This window comes from Phodopus roborovskii, unplaced genomic scaffold (genome assembly GCF_943737965.1).
Source record: "Phodopus roborovskii unplaced genomic scaffold, PHOROB, whole genome shotgun sequence".
Lineage (NCBI taxonomy): Eukaryota > Metazoa > Chordata > Mammalia > Rodentia > Cricetidae > Phodopus > Phodopus roborovskii.
This window is the reverse complement of record NW_026126515.1, coordinates 1,081,484-1,099,920: the sequence shown is the minus strand read 5'-3', so window position 1 is coordinate 1,099,920 and position 18,437 is coordinate 1,081,484. Positions and strand designations below refer to the sequence as shown.

The 18,437-nt window shown below is 46.1% G+C and overlaps 1 protein-coding gene across 2 annotated transcripts in view; it reads left to right on the top strand.

Annotated features, from left to right (window-relative positions):
* Positions 1 to 17,923, top strand: part of Zfyve26 (zinc finger FYVE-type containing 26) — a 61,736-nt gene extending 43,813 nt beyond the window's left edge. For both annotated transcript variants that reach the window (XM_051196214.1, XM_051196213.1), the window contains exons 32-42: positions 305 to 525; positions 3,906 to 4,053; positions 4,297 to 4,506; positions 5,689 to 5,907; positions 9,168 to 9,365; positions 10,407 to 10,606; positions 11,374 to 11,515; positions 11,997 to 12,056; positions 13,527 to 13,709; positions 14,302 to 14,346; positions 15,972 to 17,923. In XM_051196214.1, the coding sequence (XP_051052171.1) occupies positions 305 to 525; positions 3,906 to 4,053; positions 4,297 to 4,506; positions 5,689 to 5,907; positions 9,168 to 9,365; positions 10,407 to 10,606; positions 11,374 to 11,515; positions 11,997 to 12,056; positions 13,527 to 13,709; positions 14,302 to 14,346; positions 15,972 to 16,175 (1,830 nt within the window). In that variant the 3' untranslated portion in view covers positions 16,176 to 17,923. The remainder of the gene's footprint in view (positions 1 to 304; positions 526 to 3,905; positions 4,054 to 4,296; positions 4,507 to 5,688; positions 5,908 to 9,167; positions 9,366 to 10,406; positions 10,607 to 11,373; positions 11,516 to 11,996; positions 12,057 to 13,526; positions 13,710 to 14,301; positions 14,347 to 15,971) is intronic.
* The last annotated feature ends 514 nt before the right edge of the window (positions 17,924 to 18,437 follow it).

The window sequence follows — 18,437 nt, the reverse complement described above, 5'->3', positions numbered from 1 at the left end:
GAGAAACAGAGAGACAGAAAGACACAGAGAGAGAGGACGAGGAGGAGGAATTGTGGCCATAACTGTCCTCTTCCCACCATGTGACAAAACCTAGCAGCGGCAGCCCCAGCAGTGAAACTTAAAGCATCTGACATGTGGCTAGCTCTGCTTCTGCTTCTGCTTTGCTGTGCAATGTCTGGCTTCCTCTTGCGGTGGATTCCAGCCTTTTGACGTGGGGGTGGTGATTTCTCCCATCCAGCTGCATTTGAAAAATGCTTGGGTCCCTGACTTCACTGTCTTTCTCTCCCTTCTCTGCCCTGAGCAGGCCCCCAGTGCCTCCCTATGCATTGCAGTCCTGAACCTGCACCGAGACAGCATTGCCTGTGGTCACCAGCTGATCGAGCACTGTTGCAGGCTGTCCAAAGGCCTCACCAACCCAGAGCTGGACGCAGGGCTGCTCATAGACATCATGAAGCAGCTGCTCTTCAGCGCCAAGATGATGTTCGTCAAGGCTGGCCGAAGCCAGGACTTGGCTCTTTGTGACAGGTACATAAGAACCAGCCTCCGTTCTTTCACCTGGTGACAGTGTTTTATCTGGCTTCCTCTTCTGACTCTACTTTGACTTTCCATCTTCCCATCTGCTCTGGTGAGACCTGCTAACACACATCTCATTTTGATGTTAATGAAATGCAAGTACCTAATCACAAGTGCTCATCCTTGCCCTCTGTCAGCCCAAAGTCCTCAAACACTGATTATGATCATTTGCTTTCTGTTACCATGATAAAACTATGGGAGGAAAGGACATACAGTAACATAGCATAGTCCATCATAGAAGGAAGTCAGGGCAGGAACCTGGAGGCAGGAACCAAAGCATAGACCATGGAGAATGCTGCTTGCTGGCTTGCTACTCAGGCTTTCCAATCCTTTCTTATTCACCACTCAGGGCCACCTGTCCAGGGTTGGCACTGTTGTTCTTTTGATACAACTATTGCCTATAAAACACAAACACGAGACTCAGCACCCACGTGGAGTTTATTGAGAGAGGGGAGAGGAAGGGGGGTAGCTGGTGGCCAACCGAAAGCAGAGGAGAGAGAGAAAGAGCAAGAGAGAGAGGCGAGCTTAGCGTGCTTGCTTTAAAAGGGAAACTTACGCATGTGTAACTGAGTCCCCTGGCAGCCAGGTAAAGCTTGAGCAGCCAGGTAAGCCATGACTTAGAGAAGACGTGGCCATGAGCGTCCCGCCCATCGTCGGGGGCGGGGTCAGCAGTCTGCTGGTTCCCAACAGGCACCTCCCCCCCAGTAAGCTAAGCCCACCCACATGAATCGTTAATCAAGAAAATATATACTTGTCTAGGCCCATCGTCCCAAATCAGTGCAGCTTCTGTCCAGTTGCCATAAAACTAGCCAGTACATAGAGTTTCCCTACTTACATCCTGTCATGAAGCAAGTAAGGACCTTAACTAGATAATCTGTCATTAAAATCATTTAGGGAAGTAGCTTTTGTGTCTGTGGAACTCTCTAGTTTTTAAAAGAACACATAACTCCACCCTGGTCTTGCCTGTGACCTCCAGGACTTCTGGATAATGAGTCTTTAAAAACATTCTGGAGCCACCTAGCCTCACTACCTGAAGTTATCTCTGGGACCCACATGGTGGAAGGAGAGAACCAGCTCCCACAAGCCCCCTGACCTCCACACACATGCCGTTGCACCAACATGCACTGACACGCACACAAGAAGGAAAAAAAAAAATTTTAATTGGGGAGGCAGTGGGCACCTGATTCACGGCAGGAACATGAGTCATCGGTGGAAATGGGAAGGATGTGCCTGGTACTTCCCTCAGATTCCTGAACAACCTGCTCTGACTCTGTTCATTAACCTGACAATGAAAACTCCTAATTCCTTGCTTATCCACCCAAATTCATGACTCATGAAGCAAGTCCAGCACCATACAAACCCGATTATGCTGTTTTGAACTATGTCCCCTTCATTCGTTCATATATATATATATATATATATATATATATATATATATATTCTTATTTTACATATTGATCCCAGGTTCCTCTCCCTCCCTCCCATGCTCCCCAACGCCCCCTCCCATCCCATTCCCCACCCACTCCACAGGGAGAGTGATGCCTTCCAGGAGGGATCAACAAAATCTGTCAAGTCATTTGGAGTAGGGATTAGGCCCTCCCTCCTGCCTCTAGGCTAAGGGAGTATCTCTCCATGGGGAATGTGCTCCCAAAGTCCTTTCATGCACCAGGGATACATCCTGGTTCCACTGTCAGAGGTCCCTATAGACTGCCTAGGCCTTCTAACTGAGACCCATGTTCAGGGGGTCTGAGTTGGTCCAGTGCTGGTTTCCCAGCTATCAGTCTAGGGGTCCATGAGCTCCCTGTTGTTCAGGTCAGCTGTCTCTGTGGGTTTCTGTAGCCTAGTCTTGACCCCTTTTCTTATCACTTCTCCTACTATGTCTGATGAACGAACAGATAAAATGAATATATTTCTAAACAAAAACACATCATCTAGTTCAAATGTTTTCAATTTCCAAATGGAGAGTTATATTATGGCTTCAAATATTATTCCACACACTATTCTTTCTCCTACCCTGTCCCCACCAGATTGAGAATCACTAAAGGTATGGATTCCAGGAAAACTGCTAAGCAGATGAGTCAGGAGCCACAAGGTTTTTTTTTGTTTTTTTTTTTGTTTTGTTTTGTTTTTTTTTGTTTTTTGTTTTTTTTTTTTTTTTTTTTTTTTTGTTTTTTTTTTGCTGTGGTTTTGAGACAGGAACCATGGGTTTGTGCTTGTCACGTCAGGCAGAAGGAATGGTCTGGCCCTCTGGGCCATGTCTTAGTGTTTTTCCAGTCCTCCACTGTCAGGAGTAAGATTGCCAAAGGAATAAGGTGTAAGATTGTCAGTGGGATATAAGGAAGGCCATCCTTGAATGGAGAGAGAATATGAAGTCCAAGAGACTAGCCGAGAAGGGCCAAGGTGCCCCTGCCTAGTGCCACCGCCAGGAAATAGTAATGGTGAATCCGCTGTTCCAACCAGGAATATGGGTCAGTGGGGTTTTTGTTTTGTTTTTTGTTTTTTGTTTTTTTTTTGAGAATTATTTTTATCTTATATGTATGAATGTTCTGTCTGTGTGTGTATGTGTACCACATGAGTGGCTGGTGCCCAGAGAATCCAGAAGATGGTGTCAGGTCCCCTGAAACTGAAGTTACAAGTAGTTGTAAGCCATCATGTGCGTGCTAAAACCAAGTCTAAGTCCTCTGGAAAAGCAGCCAGTGCCCTTAGCTGGTGAGCCATCTCTCTAGCCCCTGAGTCAATGATTCATATTCCCTACTCTCTTGAAACCAAGCAGAGTTCCAAAGAGCCAAAAGCAAATGGGTAACGTCCCATATTCAATATAGAGGACTTGTCTCAGACAGAAACCCAGGGCATCCCAACTCAAATATTAACAAATTATAAAATGCTACAAAAGTTCCAGACACTATCCCAAGCTCTTTCATTTGATACATTTCATTTTGTAGTTAAAATTTCCTGCTTTATATCTACTTAAGAGATAAGTGAGTTGAGCCAAGTCTCAGAACTATTAAGATGGAAGTGGGGTTAAAAGAATCTGATTCAGCTGGGCACTGGTGGCGCACGCCTTTAGTCCCAGCACTCAGGAGGCAGAGGCAGGAGGCAGATCTCTGTGAGTTCGAGGCCAGCATGGTCTACAGAGCTAGTTCCAAGACAGGCTCCAAAGCAATACAGAGAAACCCTGTCTCAAATAAATAAATAAATAACCTGGCTCTAGAAACTATGCTATAATTCTTATAATCACACTTGACATTGAAGATGAAATAAAGAACCTTCAAGCAACAATTACTCCAAAACACAACACAGACTCACGTACGGTGCCCTCTTTCTCCTTGTAGTTACCTCAGCAAGGTAGATGTCCTGCATATTTTAGTCGCCGCTGCCTATCGCCATGTGCCATCTCTAGACCAAATCTTGCAGCCAGCTGCTGTAACCAGGCTGAGAAACCAGCTTCTGGAAGCTGAGTACTACCAACTGGGTGTCGAGGTGAGGCTAAAATAAAGTGTCCTTCTACCCGGCTGTCATGAGTTTCCTTTGCTTAGCCCTGGAACAGGTCTCACCATCTCTCCATTGTCTGGACCTTGGATGCATCCAGGGTGCAGCCAGCCAGTGTGAGAAATACAGCACGAGGATGGTGGGCAGGTGGCTAGGGAGAAGGAAGAGATGCTTAGGCAGACTCCTAGACCTGAAGGTAAACAACTCTCACAGATGGAGCAATTTTTCCTCCAGGTCTCGACCAAGACCGGGCTCGATTCCACGGGGGCATGGCATGCCTGGGGCATGGCCTGCCTCAAAGCTGGGAACCTCGCTGCTGCACGGGAGAAGTTCAGTCGCTGCCTGAAGCCTCCCCTTGACCTCAATCAATTGAGTCATGGCTCAAGGCTAGTCCAGGATGTGGTTGAGTACCTGGAGTCCACAGCAAGACCCCTCGTTTCCTTGGTAAGAGCAAAGCAGGCCCCATCCAGTAAGAGGTAGGAACCATAAGGATCCAGTGAGAGGACTGGCTTCAGTTCAGTTAATAGTGCTCAGAGGCTGCTAGGCTGATGTTGTGTGTGTTTGCTTGTTTGTCTGTTTGTACTATGTGTAGTTAAATGAGTGACTGTATCATTAAATAAGTAACACAAAGTCAATATTCTAAAAGAAGCTATAGAAGTATCCAAAAAATTAGAATCACATACCCAGATCAGTTAATTTTAATATTCCATTTTGTGTGTGTGAATTGAGTGCTTTGTCGTGTATTCATATGTGTACATATATATGTATTCACCCATGCATGCATGTCTGGAGGCCAGAGGTCATTGTTAGCTGTCTTCTATCACTCTTTACATTTGTTTTGGGTATGTGTATCTGTGTGAGCCCACACACTCACAGAAGTGAGAGGACAACTTACAGAGTCAGACCAGTGGGTTCCCAGGGTCAAATTCAGAGGTCAGGCTGGTCTCAGGTGCCTTTACTGACTGAACCATCTTGCTGCACCCCGCTTTGTTTTCCTTTCAAATCAGGGCCTTTCAACGAACGTGGCACTCACTGTTTCTAGTAGATAAACTCTCTGGTTAGCCCCTAGGCCCTGGAATCTGCCTGTCCGAACCCGGGTTACAGATACACACCAGCTCACCAACCTTCACACGGGTGCTGGGGTCCAGACTTACACAGCAAGCTCTCTGACAACTGAGCCATCTCCCAGTCCCTGGCTTTATTTGGTATAATCCAGAGCAGCCTTGAACTCATGAATCCTATGCCTTGGCCTTGTGTACACTGCCAAGCCCATCTAGTGTTAAGATTCGTTGAGAGCCAGGCCTAGTGATGCATGCCTCTTGAGAAGCGGGGAGGGGGAAGCTTGGAAGAAGGAGAACCACTTCTGAGGTGCTGGAGTTCAAAGCCAAGTTGCATAACACAGGAAGACTGTCTCAATAAACAAGAAAAATGAAAGTTAATTCTTGGGTTTATGCTTTTGAATGAAGCTTGAGTTGTACCCTATTGTAGAGAATTTTGTGTCCTCCCTATGTTTCTTCTCGTTAAATGTTCCCTCAGGTTTCAATAGAGGCATGTGGACTCCACTTGCAATGGCTGCGCAGACTCAGTACTTCCCATGTTTTATCTCATATTCTCTTTCCCTGCCAGCAAGATGACGACTACTTTGCCACCTTGAGGGAACTGGAAGCCACCCTTCGGACCCAGAGCCTCTTCCTTGAGGTAATCCCTGATGGGAAGATCATGAACAACACCTACTACCAAGAATGTCTCTTCTACCTGCACAACTACAGCACCAACCTGGCCATCATCAGCTTCTATGTGAGGCATAGTTGCCTTAGGGAAGCCCTACTGCACCTGCTCAACAAGGTGAGACATTCAGACACTGCCCGAGAGTTCGGACACCGCCCAAGGGCAGTGGTTGCCTTGACCACTCCCTGTAGGCTTAACTCAGTGTCCGGCTATGAGATCATTCCCAACAGAGTCACGTCAAAAGGCTTTGTCTATACAGTCATCCGATGCAGTCAGCAAGTCTCAAATTAAATCCCAAATTTCTCTCCTGACCAGCAATAGCAAATTCTATTCTTCTCCCATGGCATAGAGCACAGTGAGACAATCAGCCTGGTCTCTGCAGTGAGATGTTCAGTGGGAGTCTCATGGAACCCCAGGCACGTTTGCTTACCTCTTGGTTTCCACCTGGCCTAGGGCAGTGTGTATCTAGAGCTGTCACAGAAATGAGCATCCCATAGGAGGTAGCATGTCCTCTCCTTTGGTTTTCTCTCACTCCCTTGCCACCTTTCACTGGAGACAACAGCACCTAGAGCGTTGCTTCCTTGATCATCACCCTTTGTTTACTTACAGAGAGAGAGAGAGAGAGAATTTATTTGTGTCAGAGAGTCTGTACACAGAGGCTATAAAGCACGTGGTTGTGATCAGAGGACAACTTCCAGGAGTCAGTTCTCACTTTCTACCTTTGAGATGGGGTTTCTTGTCTCTGCACTGTTCTGCATACTCTAGGCTAGCTGGCCCATAAGCTTCCTTCTGCATCTACCTCTCATCTCTCCATAGGAATTCTGAGCTTACAGATACACACTCCTGCTTGTTACATGGGTTCAAGGAACCAAACTCAGATGGTCAGAATGCATAACAAGACCTTTTAACCTCACAGGCCCGGTATTCCTTTTTTATCTCAACATTCCATAGTAACTTTCTGACAAAGTGACTGATATTTAGCAAATTCCATAGGAAACTGAAGGAGCTTACCACAGATTAACATCATGCAGCCACACTAAATCAGAACAACATCCAACAATGGTTTGCAAATCGACACATCTTCTAGATGACTCCAAGAGAAATCCAGCATCGTAATCAGTGAAATGGAGACTGTTGCGTGGCTACTACTGTGTCTCCGCTGCTAAGCATGTCTTAAGAACCATATAGAATGAGCCTTATTTGGAATCTAATTTGCCCTTCCCCTCCCTCTGCACATGAATTGAGAAGTAAAGATGTTTCTACCAGGCACAGACAGGGTATAAACCATCAAGTCCTGTTGCTTTGGATAAGTGCAGCCAGAGATAAGCTGCTTATGGTGCTGTCCCAGTGGAAGCTAATGACAGCACTGTCCTTGCTTTACAGTTGACAAAGCTAGCAAGGAAACCATCTCTGTTGTCCCCTGTCATCAGCTACCCTTGAACTTTTTTAGGAGCCTTGCCTTTGTCCTCAAGCAAGTAGGAGTGCAGGGTGGGAAAGACACAGAAAATGTGTTTCTGTCTGTTCCCTTCCCTGTCACTCTGCCCCCCCCCCCCCTATGAACTTACTAAACAACACCCTCTCACCAAAAGACCTTTGTGAATCGTTAGGATGAAAGCCAACTCCTTAGTATGCAGCTGCACGCTCACGGTCCAACTCCCATGTTTCTGATTTTTTTCCACCACAAATGCTATTGATGTTCTATATCCCAGACTCATGAAATGTTAACATCTTTATCTTTGCTAGTCTTCATGCACTGTTCCATCTATCCAGAATGCCCAGCCCCTCCTCGTTTTTCTTGGGAGAAGTTCTTTTAATCCGTTCAAGCTTATCAGAGGTTAAAGATCCTTAGAACTGGAGCTCACACTTGGGAAGCAGAGTCAGAGTCTATGAGTTCAAGGCCAGCCTGGTCTATAGATCAAGCTCCAGGATAGTCAGGAAAAACTACGTAGAAAGGCCCTGTATCAAAAGAGGAAGAAGAGTGTAAAAGAGAAGGAGGCAGAAGAGGGCAGAGGAAGGGTAGACAGGAAAGAAGGAAGAGGAGGAGGTGGCAGAAGAAGAGCAGGGTTATAAAATATTAGATGAGGTGCCCAGAGGAGGTGGTGTCGGAGTAAAGGGCTAAAAGACTCAAGAACGACTAGAGGAATTGTGCTCCTGGTAGAGGAAGTAACAAATACAAGGGTGAGTGTGGCTGAAGCCCAAATTGATGGGGCCAGGGCCACAACAGATACAATTGGGAGGGTAAGAGCTAAAACATAGTATATGGAGACATTGTAAGAAGCCGGGCTTTATAGTGAATGAGAAATAAAGTCATTGGAAGGTAGTGAGCAGAAGAGTAATTTAACTGAGTCATATGTCAACAAAATTGATTTGTTGGCTTTCTATGGAAGAGACAAAGTGGGAGATGGTAGACCATGGAGAAGGCCCTTTCAGTAATCCAAGTGAATGGGATGGTGGTGTGGGTCAGCTTGTGGGTGTGAGACATGGGCAGCTTCTGAGTGCATCCCAGTGGTAGAACTTGCTGAAGTATTTTATACCAGAGTTTGAGGAGAAAATGGTCCTGAGGCTTTTGACTTGAGCTATTGGAAGGATGGTATTATGACTGAGAAAGAGGGGAGTGTGCAAGGAGCAAGTTTCATTGAACAATCAAGAGTAAGGGTTTTTTGTGTGTTGAATTTGTTGGCTTTGCTGGAAAGCATGTTGAGAGGCAGCTGGGTCCCACAGGAGATGCAGTTTATGGGGTTCAGGGGGATAAGCAGGCTGGAGATAGAGGTATGGATATCATCACACACAGCATGGAAAACCACAAGACAGGATAAAATCACTGGAAAAGTAAAGATAGAAACGGAATCCTACAAGGATGAGAGGAACCAGATAAGGAAATTGAGTGGCCAGAGATGTTAAAAGAAAACCTAGACGGACTAGTTTCTAGTAAAAATGAAAATTTTCAGCTTAAAGTTTTTCAAGGAGGAGGCAGTCACTATTCCATCAAAAGCTGCTGGACTAGCTGGGAACAATAAGTCATTCTTCTAGCATTTGAGCCTCTGGATTGGATCCTCAATACCACAAAGAACTGATACTGATAGAATTGACAGTGTAGAGTTTCCTTGTTATCGAGCATGCAATGCCAATAGCTTTTGGGGGTGGGGCAAAAGTGCTACTAGAGGGATAAATCCTAGGAGACAAAGAAGAGCAGTGAGTGTAGAGAGCCATTCCAGGAAGGAGTAGAGCGGAGCATCGTTAGAGAGGGGTTCTCAGAGGAACCTGTGATGCAAAGGCTAGGGAGCACCGCCCTAGGAGGATGCTGGGGTTCAGAGCAAACCCTAGACCACCAGGACCAGTCCCACACTTCTGACATCTGACCTTCTTTCCTGCTCCAGGAAAGTCCTCCAGAAGTCTTCATAGAAGGCATTTTCCAGCCAAGCTATAAAAGTGGGAAGCTACACACTTTGGAAAACTTACTGGAATCCATTGATCCAACCTTGGAGAGCTGGGGAACATACCTGATCGCTGCCTGCCAACACCTGCAGAAGAAAAACTACTACCACATTCTGTATGAGCTGCAGCAGTTTATGAAGGTAATAATCACCCATCCTCCCTTCCACTCCCATCACTGGGGCTTTGTCATGCAGGAGAGGCTGTGCACGATGAGCTTACAGGACAGTCATTTGATCCCTGACCTTCGTATTGGACCCTAGAGCAAATCTACCATGCCCCCAACATTGTTAAATATTGAGATTTTCATCCTACATTTAGAGCCAAACTTTCATATTGCCCATAATAACATTCTTCAGAATTCAAAAAATGTGGGGCTGAACAGATGGCTCAGTGGTTAAGTGAACTGCCTACTCTTCCAGAGGATGCAGGTTCAGTTCTCAGCACCCACATGGTGACTCATAACCATCTATAACTCCAGCCCCAGGGGATCTAATGCCCTCTTCTGACCTCCTCGGACTCCAGGCACACATGTGATGGGTGCACAAACATACATGCAGGCAAAATACTACACACATAAAATAAAATGAAACTAATATTGAAAAGTGAATTCAAGGAATATAAAACTGAAGGAGAATTAGAAGAAGAGGAGGAGAAAGAAGGAAGGAAGATAGGAACAAAGGAAGGAACGAAGGAAGGAGAAGATACAGAATCCATAAGGAATGATGTTCTGGAAAGCTGGTGTCTTTAAAAGAAAATGCATGAAAGGAGAAGGACCAAGCTTCCCCTAACTGTCTGAGGGTTCTCACTACTGTAATCTCAAAGAAATGAGATCTTCTGATGCCAAATCAAGAGTGAATCTGTATTTAATGGAGAATCAGAAGGATCTTCTTTGAGAACTCTACAGTGGTGAGATAGTTTTCCACCCAAGAGCTTGACAGGCTTTAGTCTCTGGGACCCTGTGATAACTGACGTAAAATGCTACTCGGCTGGTGATAGTAGACACTTGTCAAGAGGAATTGAGGATCTAGGGATGGAGACATCACAGGGCCAGAACCTGAAGGTCTGCTTTATCAGGAGATAACAGATCAGGCTTCCCATGACACCCCACCCATTCCCTCCACCCACCCCCACCTTGACATCTCTGATCTCTCCCAAAACGAACAGTCACTTCTCATTCCTAGGACCAAGTCCGGGCTGCCATGACCTGTATTTGGTTCTTCAGTCACGAAGCAAAGTCCTACACAGAGCTGGGAGAGAAGCTCTCATGGTTGCTTAAAGCCAAGGACCACCTGAAGATCTACCTCCAAGAAACATCCCGCAGCTCCGGAAAGAAGAAAACCACCTTCTTCCGGAAGAAGATGACCGCTGCTGATGTGTCCAGGTATGGCAAGGCTCAGGAGAAGGCAGAGAAAGGCAGAAAGACTGGGGCTGAGTGTCACTGGGGACAGAAAGGCATCGTCAGCCTTGGATGACAGTGTCTGCTACAGCCTGAAAAGCTACTGTAGGGAGGGATTAAAATCCCATGCTGTGGCCAGACTGAACCCCACATTCCTTACAATGAGCAACAATGATCTCCCTCTGTCCCTCTTTTCCTCCTTAGGACACATCAGCCACTGGCCTCCAGGATCCTCAACCCAAGCTTTTTTTTTTTTTTTTTTTTTTTTTTTGCATGTCAACCCCTCTATTTTGAACATAATGTCTAAAATAAATGCTTAGACGGGAGGATTGTGAATTTGAGGCCAGCAGTGTGGCTAGATCTAACAAATTTTCCACCACTCCCATTTACTGTCCCCTTAGACTCAGACACTAAGCCTCTTCTGTGTCCATCTCTCCTGTAGGCCATGAGCTGTGAGAGCAGGGTTCAAGCCTCCCTTCTCACTCTTGTACCTGCCACGTAGATACTCAGTAAATATTTATTGATCCAGTGCTGGAACGTGGTCCGACCCCACAGTACACCTTAACGATTATGGGGTGGAGGGGTGGGGCTTTCGTTTCTGTCTAACCATAGCTGTTGGAGGCTATTCCTTCCTTTCATGTCACTGCTTCGGTCTTTCCATTGCCATCTTCTTATGAGCCAGTTACCCAGCCCCAGACACGCACTCCTCTGAGAGCCGGTGTGGCTAGACCATGCGTGTCCTGTCCCCATAGGCATATGAATACACTTCAGCTACAAATGGAAGTTACCAGATTCTTACACCGCTGTGAAAGTGCTGGGACCTCTCAAGTCACCACTTTGCCTCTGCCAACACTCTTTGGAAATAACCACATGAAAATGGAAGTTGCCTGCAAGGTACGTGTAGGGTTTCACCTGTAGCAGACCGCTGACATCTTTCAGAATGTTTATCCCAATTGCAATTATCGGATTATTTCAGTTGTTTGCTTGATGGCTTCCTCCCCCATTGGAATTCATGCCTCAGGCGGGTGATAGAGTCCATTTGGTCACTTGTACCTCTACCTGGATGCTCAGTAGAGTCTCAACATATATTTAATAACTGAATAAATGGATTTGGTGTGTTGGCTCATATCTGTAATTCCAGCATTAGGGAGGCAGAGTTAGGAGAATCATTGTGAATTCAAGGCAGCTGGAGCTACACAGTGAGTTCTAAACCAGCTAGGGCTGTGTAGGGAGATCCTGTCTCCATAAAAACTTGATAGTGATGATGATGATGATGATGATGATGATGATGATAAAGATAAATACCCTGATTTTTTTATTGAGAAGGTATTTGAACAATTACGATTCCTTTAAGTGTGTTTCCCTCTCCCTGCAGGTTATGCTGGGAGGGAAAAATGTGGAAGATGGTTTTGGAATTGCATTCCGTGTTCTGCAGGTATGTATGATGTATTATTCAAGAGTATGGCAAGGGAACCCACACCTGACATTTCTGGGAAAGGCTATTCCTTAGAAAATACTCTTGTCCCAGGAAGAGCAGATTTACATGTACGTTAAGGAGGAAATCAGAACCGGTAACAGAACTGGGTCAGATGCCAGATTCTATGCCACTTAGCCAGAAGCCAACCTTAGCATCTCAAAACATATCAAGGAGCACATGTAAGACAGCTCCCCACAACTGGTTCACTGCAGAAATGCCACTCATCTTCTCAGCAGAACATGTCTAGAAGGAGTAGCCAGGTCATCGTTCCCACGTCCTGCGGCATACTGACTAACCGGGACTAGGTTTCAGCAAGTCAGTCTTGATAATCTGTTTCAACACTAGGGTAGCTCTTAACAGAGAAACACTAGCTCCATGTACCATTTCCCAGAGAAAGGTGAGTCAGGGGAGAGAAATTGGTCTTAGGAATTAAGTAGAATATCTTTGATGGTGGCAAACTCTGGAATCTCAGTGTTTGGGAAATGGGGACAGGAAACTTGGGTATTGAAAATCAGCCTTGACCCTGTTCTGAAGAAAAGAAAGCCCCATAGAAACAAGTAGGATGTACCATTTCATATCGTGAGGAGACAGTTTTGGGTTTTTTTATCTTTTTTTTTTTTTTTTCTTATTTTACATATCGATCCCAGTTCCCTCTCCCTCCCATCCTCCCATGTCCCCCAATCCCCCTCCCATCCCATTCACACCAACTCCACAGGGAGGGTGAGGCCTTCCAGGAGGGGATCATTAAAATCTGTCAAGTCATTTGGAGTAGGGTCTAGGCCTTCCCTCCTGTCTCTAGGCTAAGGAAGTATCCCTCCATGGGGAATGTGCTCCCAAAGTCCTTTTGTGCACCAGGGATACATCCTGGTTCCACTGTCAGAGGTCGTGTAGACTACCCAGGCCATCTCATTGAGACCCATGTTCAGAGGGTCTGGGTCAGTCCAATGCTGGTTTCCCAGCTATCAGTCTGGGGGTCCATGAGTTCCCTCTTGTTCAGGTCAGCTGTCTCTATGGGTTTCTGTTGCCTGGGCTTGACCCCTTTGCTCATCACTTCTCCCTCTCTGCAACTGGATTCCAGGAGTTCGGCTCAGTGTGTAGCTGTGGGTGTCTGCTTCTGTTTCCATCAGCTACTGGATGAAGGCTCTAGGATGGCATTCTAGGAAGGTTCTAGGGAAGGGCATTTAAGGTAGTCTCTCTAGTATTGCTCAGATTGTTAGTTGGGGTTATCCTTGTAGGTCTCTGGACATTTCTGTAGAGTCTGTTTTCTCTTCAAATTTATACTCACTTCTTAAATGTTTGCCTGACTCCAAAGAGAACTTTCTTGCTTTCCCGTTTTTGTTATATTTGTGTTCCCTGCTGTTACTGAATCACTTCCCACTGTGGACATCTCCCATTGTCCTAAGTCCATCGTCCCACATTCTGTCCTAGGACTTCCAGCTGGATGCTGCTGCAACCTACTGCAGAGCTGCCAGGCAGCTGGTGGAGAGAGAGAAATACAGCGAGATCCGACAGCTGCTCAAATGTGTCAGTGAGTCAGGCATGGCAGCCAAAAGTGATGGCGACACCATCCTCCTTAACTGCTTGGAAGCCTTCAAGAGGATCCCACCACAGGTGCGCTCACTCCTGGGTCTCTTGGGTCCACTATCTCCTTCAGGATCATCCCATCCTCATCCTCCTCCTCATCACAAGATCTGTTTCTCTCTCTGACTCTCTGAAACCAGGACCTCACTCTTCTTTGTTTTGTTTGTTTTTGTTTTTTGAGTCAGAGTTTCTCTGTATTGCTTTGGAGCGGCCCGGCAACAGGACCTCACCCTTAACAACTGTCTACCTCTGTAGAGGTCATGAGTATGATGTCTATCTCCAGAAAGCATCCATCAGTTTACTCCTGTGTTCTGATGAGATAGATTAGAGTGGGCCTTTGAAGCATGGTACCTGCAAATCATTCCCTATGACGAGGTGAACAGAGCCACATTCATTTGTGAAAGCTCAGCATGGGCCTCTTAGGAGATGCTCCTTGTGCCACAGTCCCAAGCAGAGCATTTTCATTAGCCATCATTCCTTATTCTCGTAGTGGGAATAGAGGTAGTGAGAAGGATCAAGCGGGCATGCCCACCGTGGAGTCACAGTGGCTGTGACTGAGCTGAGGCTCCCAGGCAGGAGGTTCTTCTTCCTCTCATGGCTGCTATATCTCTGTTGTACACAGGAGCTGGAGGGACTGATCCAGGCAATACACAGAGATGACAACAAGGTGAGCAAAAGTGTCTCGTAGCCCTGGCATTGCTACTGAGAGACTAGCTGAGGCCTTCCTTGCCCCACACAGTGTTTCAGTTTCTTTGTTTCCCAGGACCTAGACAGTGGTTTAAAACTCCAGAGGGAATAGATAGGGCAGATGAATATTGACTGCCCAAGCCTTTGCCTTCCCAATTCTTTATCCCTGTGAGTGTTTTTAAACCTCCATGTGATTCTGAGGTCTCTTACCAGATAGCCATAGCAACTCATTTCCATTTTCAGGCTGACTCACTGTACGAGGTTCCTGGGGCAGGGGAGGGGTCTTTATTCTGGGAGAGGGGAATAGAGTACAGTAAGAAAAACCCACTGAATTGGCTACGGTTCTCTTTGCTATGAAAAAAAAAAAAAATACTTAACAAGAAGCAATTTAAGGCAGGAAATTTTTATTCTAACTTAAAAGTTTGAGGGATGAATTTCATTGTAGTGGGGAAGGAAAGGCACATTGGCCAGAGGAGACGACTGGCTGCTCACATTACATCCAGAGGTACCAAGCAGAGAAAGGCCAGGTGGTGGTGGTGCAGGCTTTTAATCCTAGCACTGAGGAGGCAGAGGCAGGTGGATCTCTGTGAGTTTGAGGCCAGCCTGGTCTACTGAGCTAGTTCTAGGACAGCCAGGGCTAAACAGAAACTTTGTCTCTAAAAAGCTATTTTAAAAAGAAAGAATGGAAGGAAGGAAGGAAGGAAGGAAGGAAGGAAGGAAGGAAGGAAGGAAGGAAGGAAGGAGGGACAAACAGGAAGTGGGGAGGGTCTCTCCACCAGCAAGGTTCCACCTTCCAAAGGTGCCACAACCTTTTAAAACAGCACCACTAGTTACAAATCAATTGTTCCAATGCATGAGCCTGTGGGGGGTATTTCACATTTAAACCAAAACATCCACTCAACCCATTGGAAGACAGTGTTCCCATGGGGCCCATGAACTCTTCCCTGTTTGGGAAATAACTGCGTCTTTTGTTTTACCTTACCTCTGTGAGAAGTGCCAGCCAGTTTGTTTTTATTAGTGTCATGGATTGCAGTTAGTCATGGGATCAATCATCCTGCCATCTTCAGGAAGGCCTCCAGTCTAGAAGAGTCCTGAAGAAACAAAGCCAGACCAGCTGGCAATCGGGAGACAACTTCTCCAGCTATGGAGTATGGAGTCCCTCAGGATAAAAACTAGTGTCAGGCAATGGTTTCTTGCACAACCACAGAGCTGCGGCATTCAGTCCCTGTGGAACCTGCTGGCCATTTTTTTTTTCAGTCTAGATCCAAAGGAGAGTGTGTTCTAAGCGTCTCCTCACTGTCTATGCAACATCTCAATGAGGTCCTCGGAAAGGACTAAAGGTGTGTGCCACCAACACCCAGCTACCTTGGTTTTTAAATTCTTATTTTATCTGTGATAGCGTTTTACATTAGAACATAAAGCCACGCAATAGCTTGGTGTCTAGAGCATTGCAAGTTCTTGTGAAATAATGAAGGTAAGAGCCTAGCTATCACTTTGGTGAATGAGAAGTCCTGTTTATCTACTGGTGCTTTCAGATGTCACTTATGTTTGTTCGTGTTCCTTTGGTGATCATTTCTTTTCAAATATCTTGTACCCAATCACTAGGTTCGAGCCTATCTGACATGTTGCAAACTGCGCTCTGCCTACCTGATCGCTGTGAAGCAAGAACACTCACAGGCTGCCGCCCTTGTCCAGCAGGTGCAGCAGGCAGCCAAAAGCAGTGGCGATTCTGTAGTACAAGACATCTGTGCTCAGTGGCTTCTGACAAGCCACTCCCGTGGTGCCCATGGCTCAGGCTCCAGGAAGTGACCCTGGGCAGCAGAACCTAGGAACCATAGCCTGGGAGCTCTGACCACAGGCCCAAAGCTACGCAATGCCCTCCATGCCCGTCTTCCTACGGAATGGAACTTCTGGCCCTGCCCCAGGTTGGAGGGAGTAGGTTGGACCCTACTTGTCTGTGTGGGCAAGAGCAGGTCCTTTCACACAAGTGCCATGTACAGTTGTAAAATCTATGTTTGTCTGGAGATAGCCACTTCTTTCTACCTCAGAGTGACTGTGTGTGTGCATGTGTGCACATACGTGTGCATGCTCCTGTGCACTCATGTTTACGCCCAAGCATTTTCTAAACAAATGAGACTCCTCCACTGAAGAGAGGCACTTTACTTCCTACTTTCTGCTGGTCTGCAAACCTTCCCTGCATTTTTGGTTCTTATCCTAGGTCATCCCGTTTGTTCACAGCTCCTCCCTGCTGTGCAGACACGCTTTAGCGATTCCTCTTAACAGGAGGGGTTCACAGAGAATTACAAAGCAATGCCAAAAAGATTGCTTCTTCTCTCTCTCCCCAAAATTCAGAGAAAGCATCAGGAGTTTGCCTGTGAAAGATGACAGCTTTCCTGGCAATACCTCTCACAAGCACAAGGCTCTCAGGTGCAGGCATCTGAAAGCTCTGGTGACAGCATAAATGGTCAGATCTGGACAGGCTGTGGCCAGGCCCCATCACATTCATGGTGTGGGGGAGGGGAGGACACGACAGGTCTCTTGGAGCACAGAGCTGGCTCTTGTCAGTATCCCTGCTGCAGGATGAATGGGTAAGAACACATGGCTTTTCCTTTCAGCATCTAGGGAAAGAGATGGTAGCCAGAATCCAGGACTAAATTAACGGCTGGGCTCTACCTATTTGAGTTTCATTCTTGATTGTGCCTCTTGAAATTAGTTAAGAAACTATTTCTCTATCCCTCATGTTTCCCTTCAGTCTCCTTGGGACCATGGACTGGAATATGCAAAGACCTGGCTCATTGAGGTAGCAGGACACTAAGGGAATGGGGTTCACATCACAGTTGGGTCCTCAGATGAATCAGAACAAGGGGGTAACAAATAAGTCTCATCTGATGGTGGGGAACCAGATGAAGGGTTTACTATGCATCTGCGCATCTTCTCACCTGAGATGAGTCAGTGCTGAGACAGGCTCTGTCATTCAGTGACTGATTTGCAAATGAGAGCCCTAAAGAAAGGCTTGTAGCCCCAAGTCTCCCACCAGGCAGAGCTCAGCCTATTGGTCTCTTTGCTGCCAAGGCAACAGGAACTGGAAACTGAAGTTAGTGTCTCTGGTGCTTAAAAGCCCTATTCGTTTCTTCTGAACCAAGTTTTTCTTATAAACAACTGTTAATGTCAGAGTCCAAACTTCGGTCCTATTAGAGAAGAAAGGCTGAAGGAAAATACTAGATCCCTTAAGGGTGCAGTCTGACCTTCCCTTCCTTGTATTGTCGAACACACCGCCCAGCTCCCAGGAACTCCCATTGCCCGGTGTCTGCTTACACTCAAGGCTGTCCTTTTTGCACTGAGAATAAGCACTTTACATGCCTGGGTTCTAAGTCCCTGACTTTCTCCTAACTTGAACTACAAAATAGCTAACCATTGACCAGGTTAACAGAGAAGACACTGCATACCTAAGACATCACTGTGGTCTCCTGCAAAGCAACAATAACATCAAAACCATTGTACTTGTTGAGGGTTATGTGTTCTACAACCAAGCCACAATAAACTGCCTATCCCACCTATTCTTGGCTTCATGGCTTCATTTATATAAACACTTTATTTTTTTTTAATTTTGTACAAGTGCCTGCATGTATGTATGTGTACCACATACATCCCTGGCACCTGTGGAGGTCAGAGAGGGTATGGGATCCCCTGGAACTGGAGTTATAGGTAGTTGTAAGCTGTCAGAGTTGCTGGGAATTGAATCCAAGTCCTGTATAAGAACAAGTATTCTTAGCTACCTAACCATGTCTCCAGCCCATGACTTTTATTTGTTTTGAGTAAAGGTCTTGTGTAGGCTAGGATGATTTTGAACTTGCTGTGTAGCTGAAAGTGATCTAGTACTCCTAATCCTCTTGCCTTCATGCTCCTTGTTTCCAGACTGTTTCCTTTTGCTCGTGAGTTCTATGGGAAGTAAAGGTGAGAGTGAGAGAAAGTTCAACTGGCTAACTTTCTTTTGAATAATTCCTGTAGTAACTGGTGACTTTCAGTTTGCATTTTTATCAAATTCCCTGTGTATTAAAAAATTACTAGTAG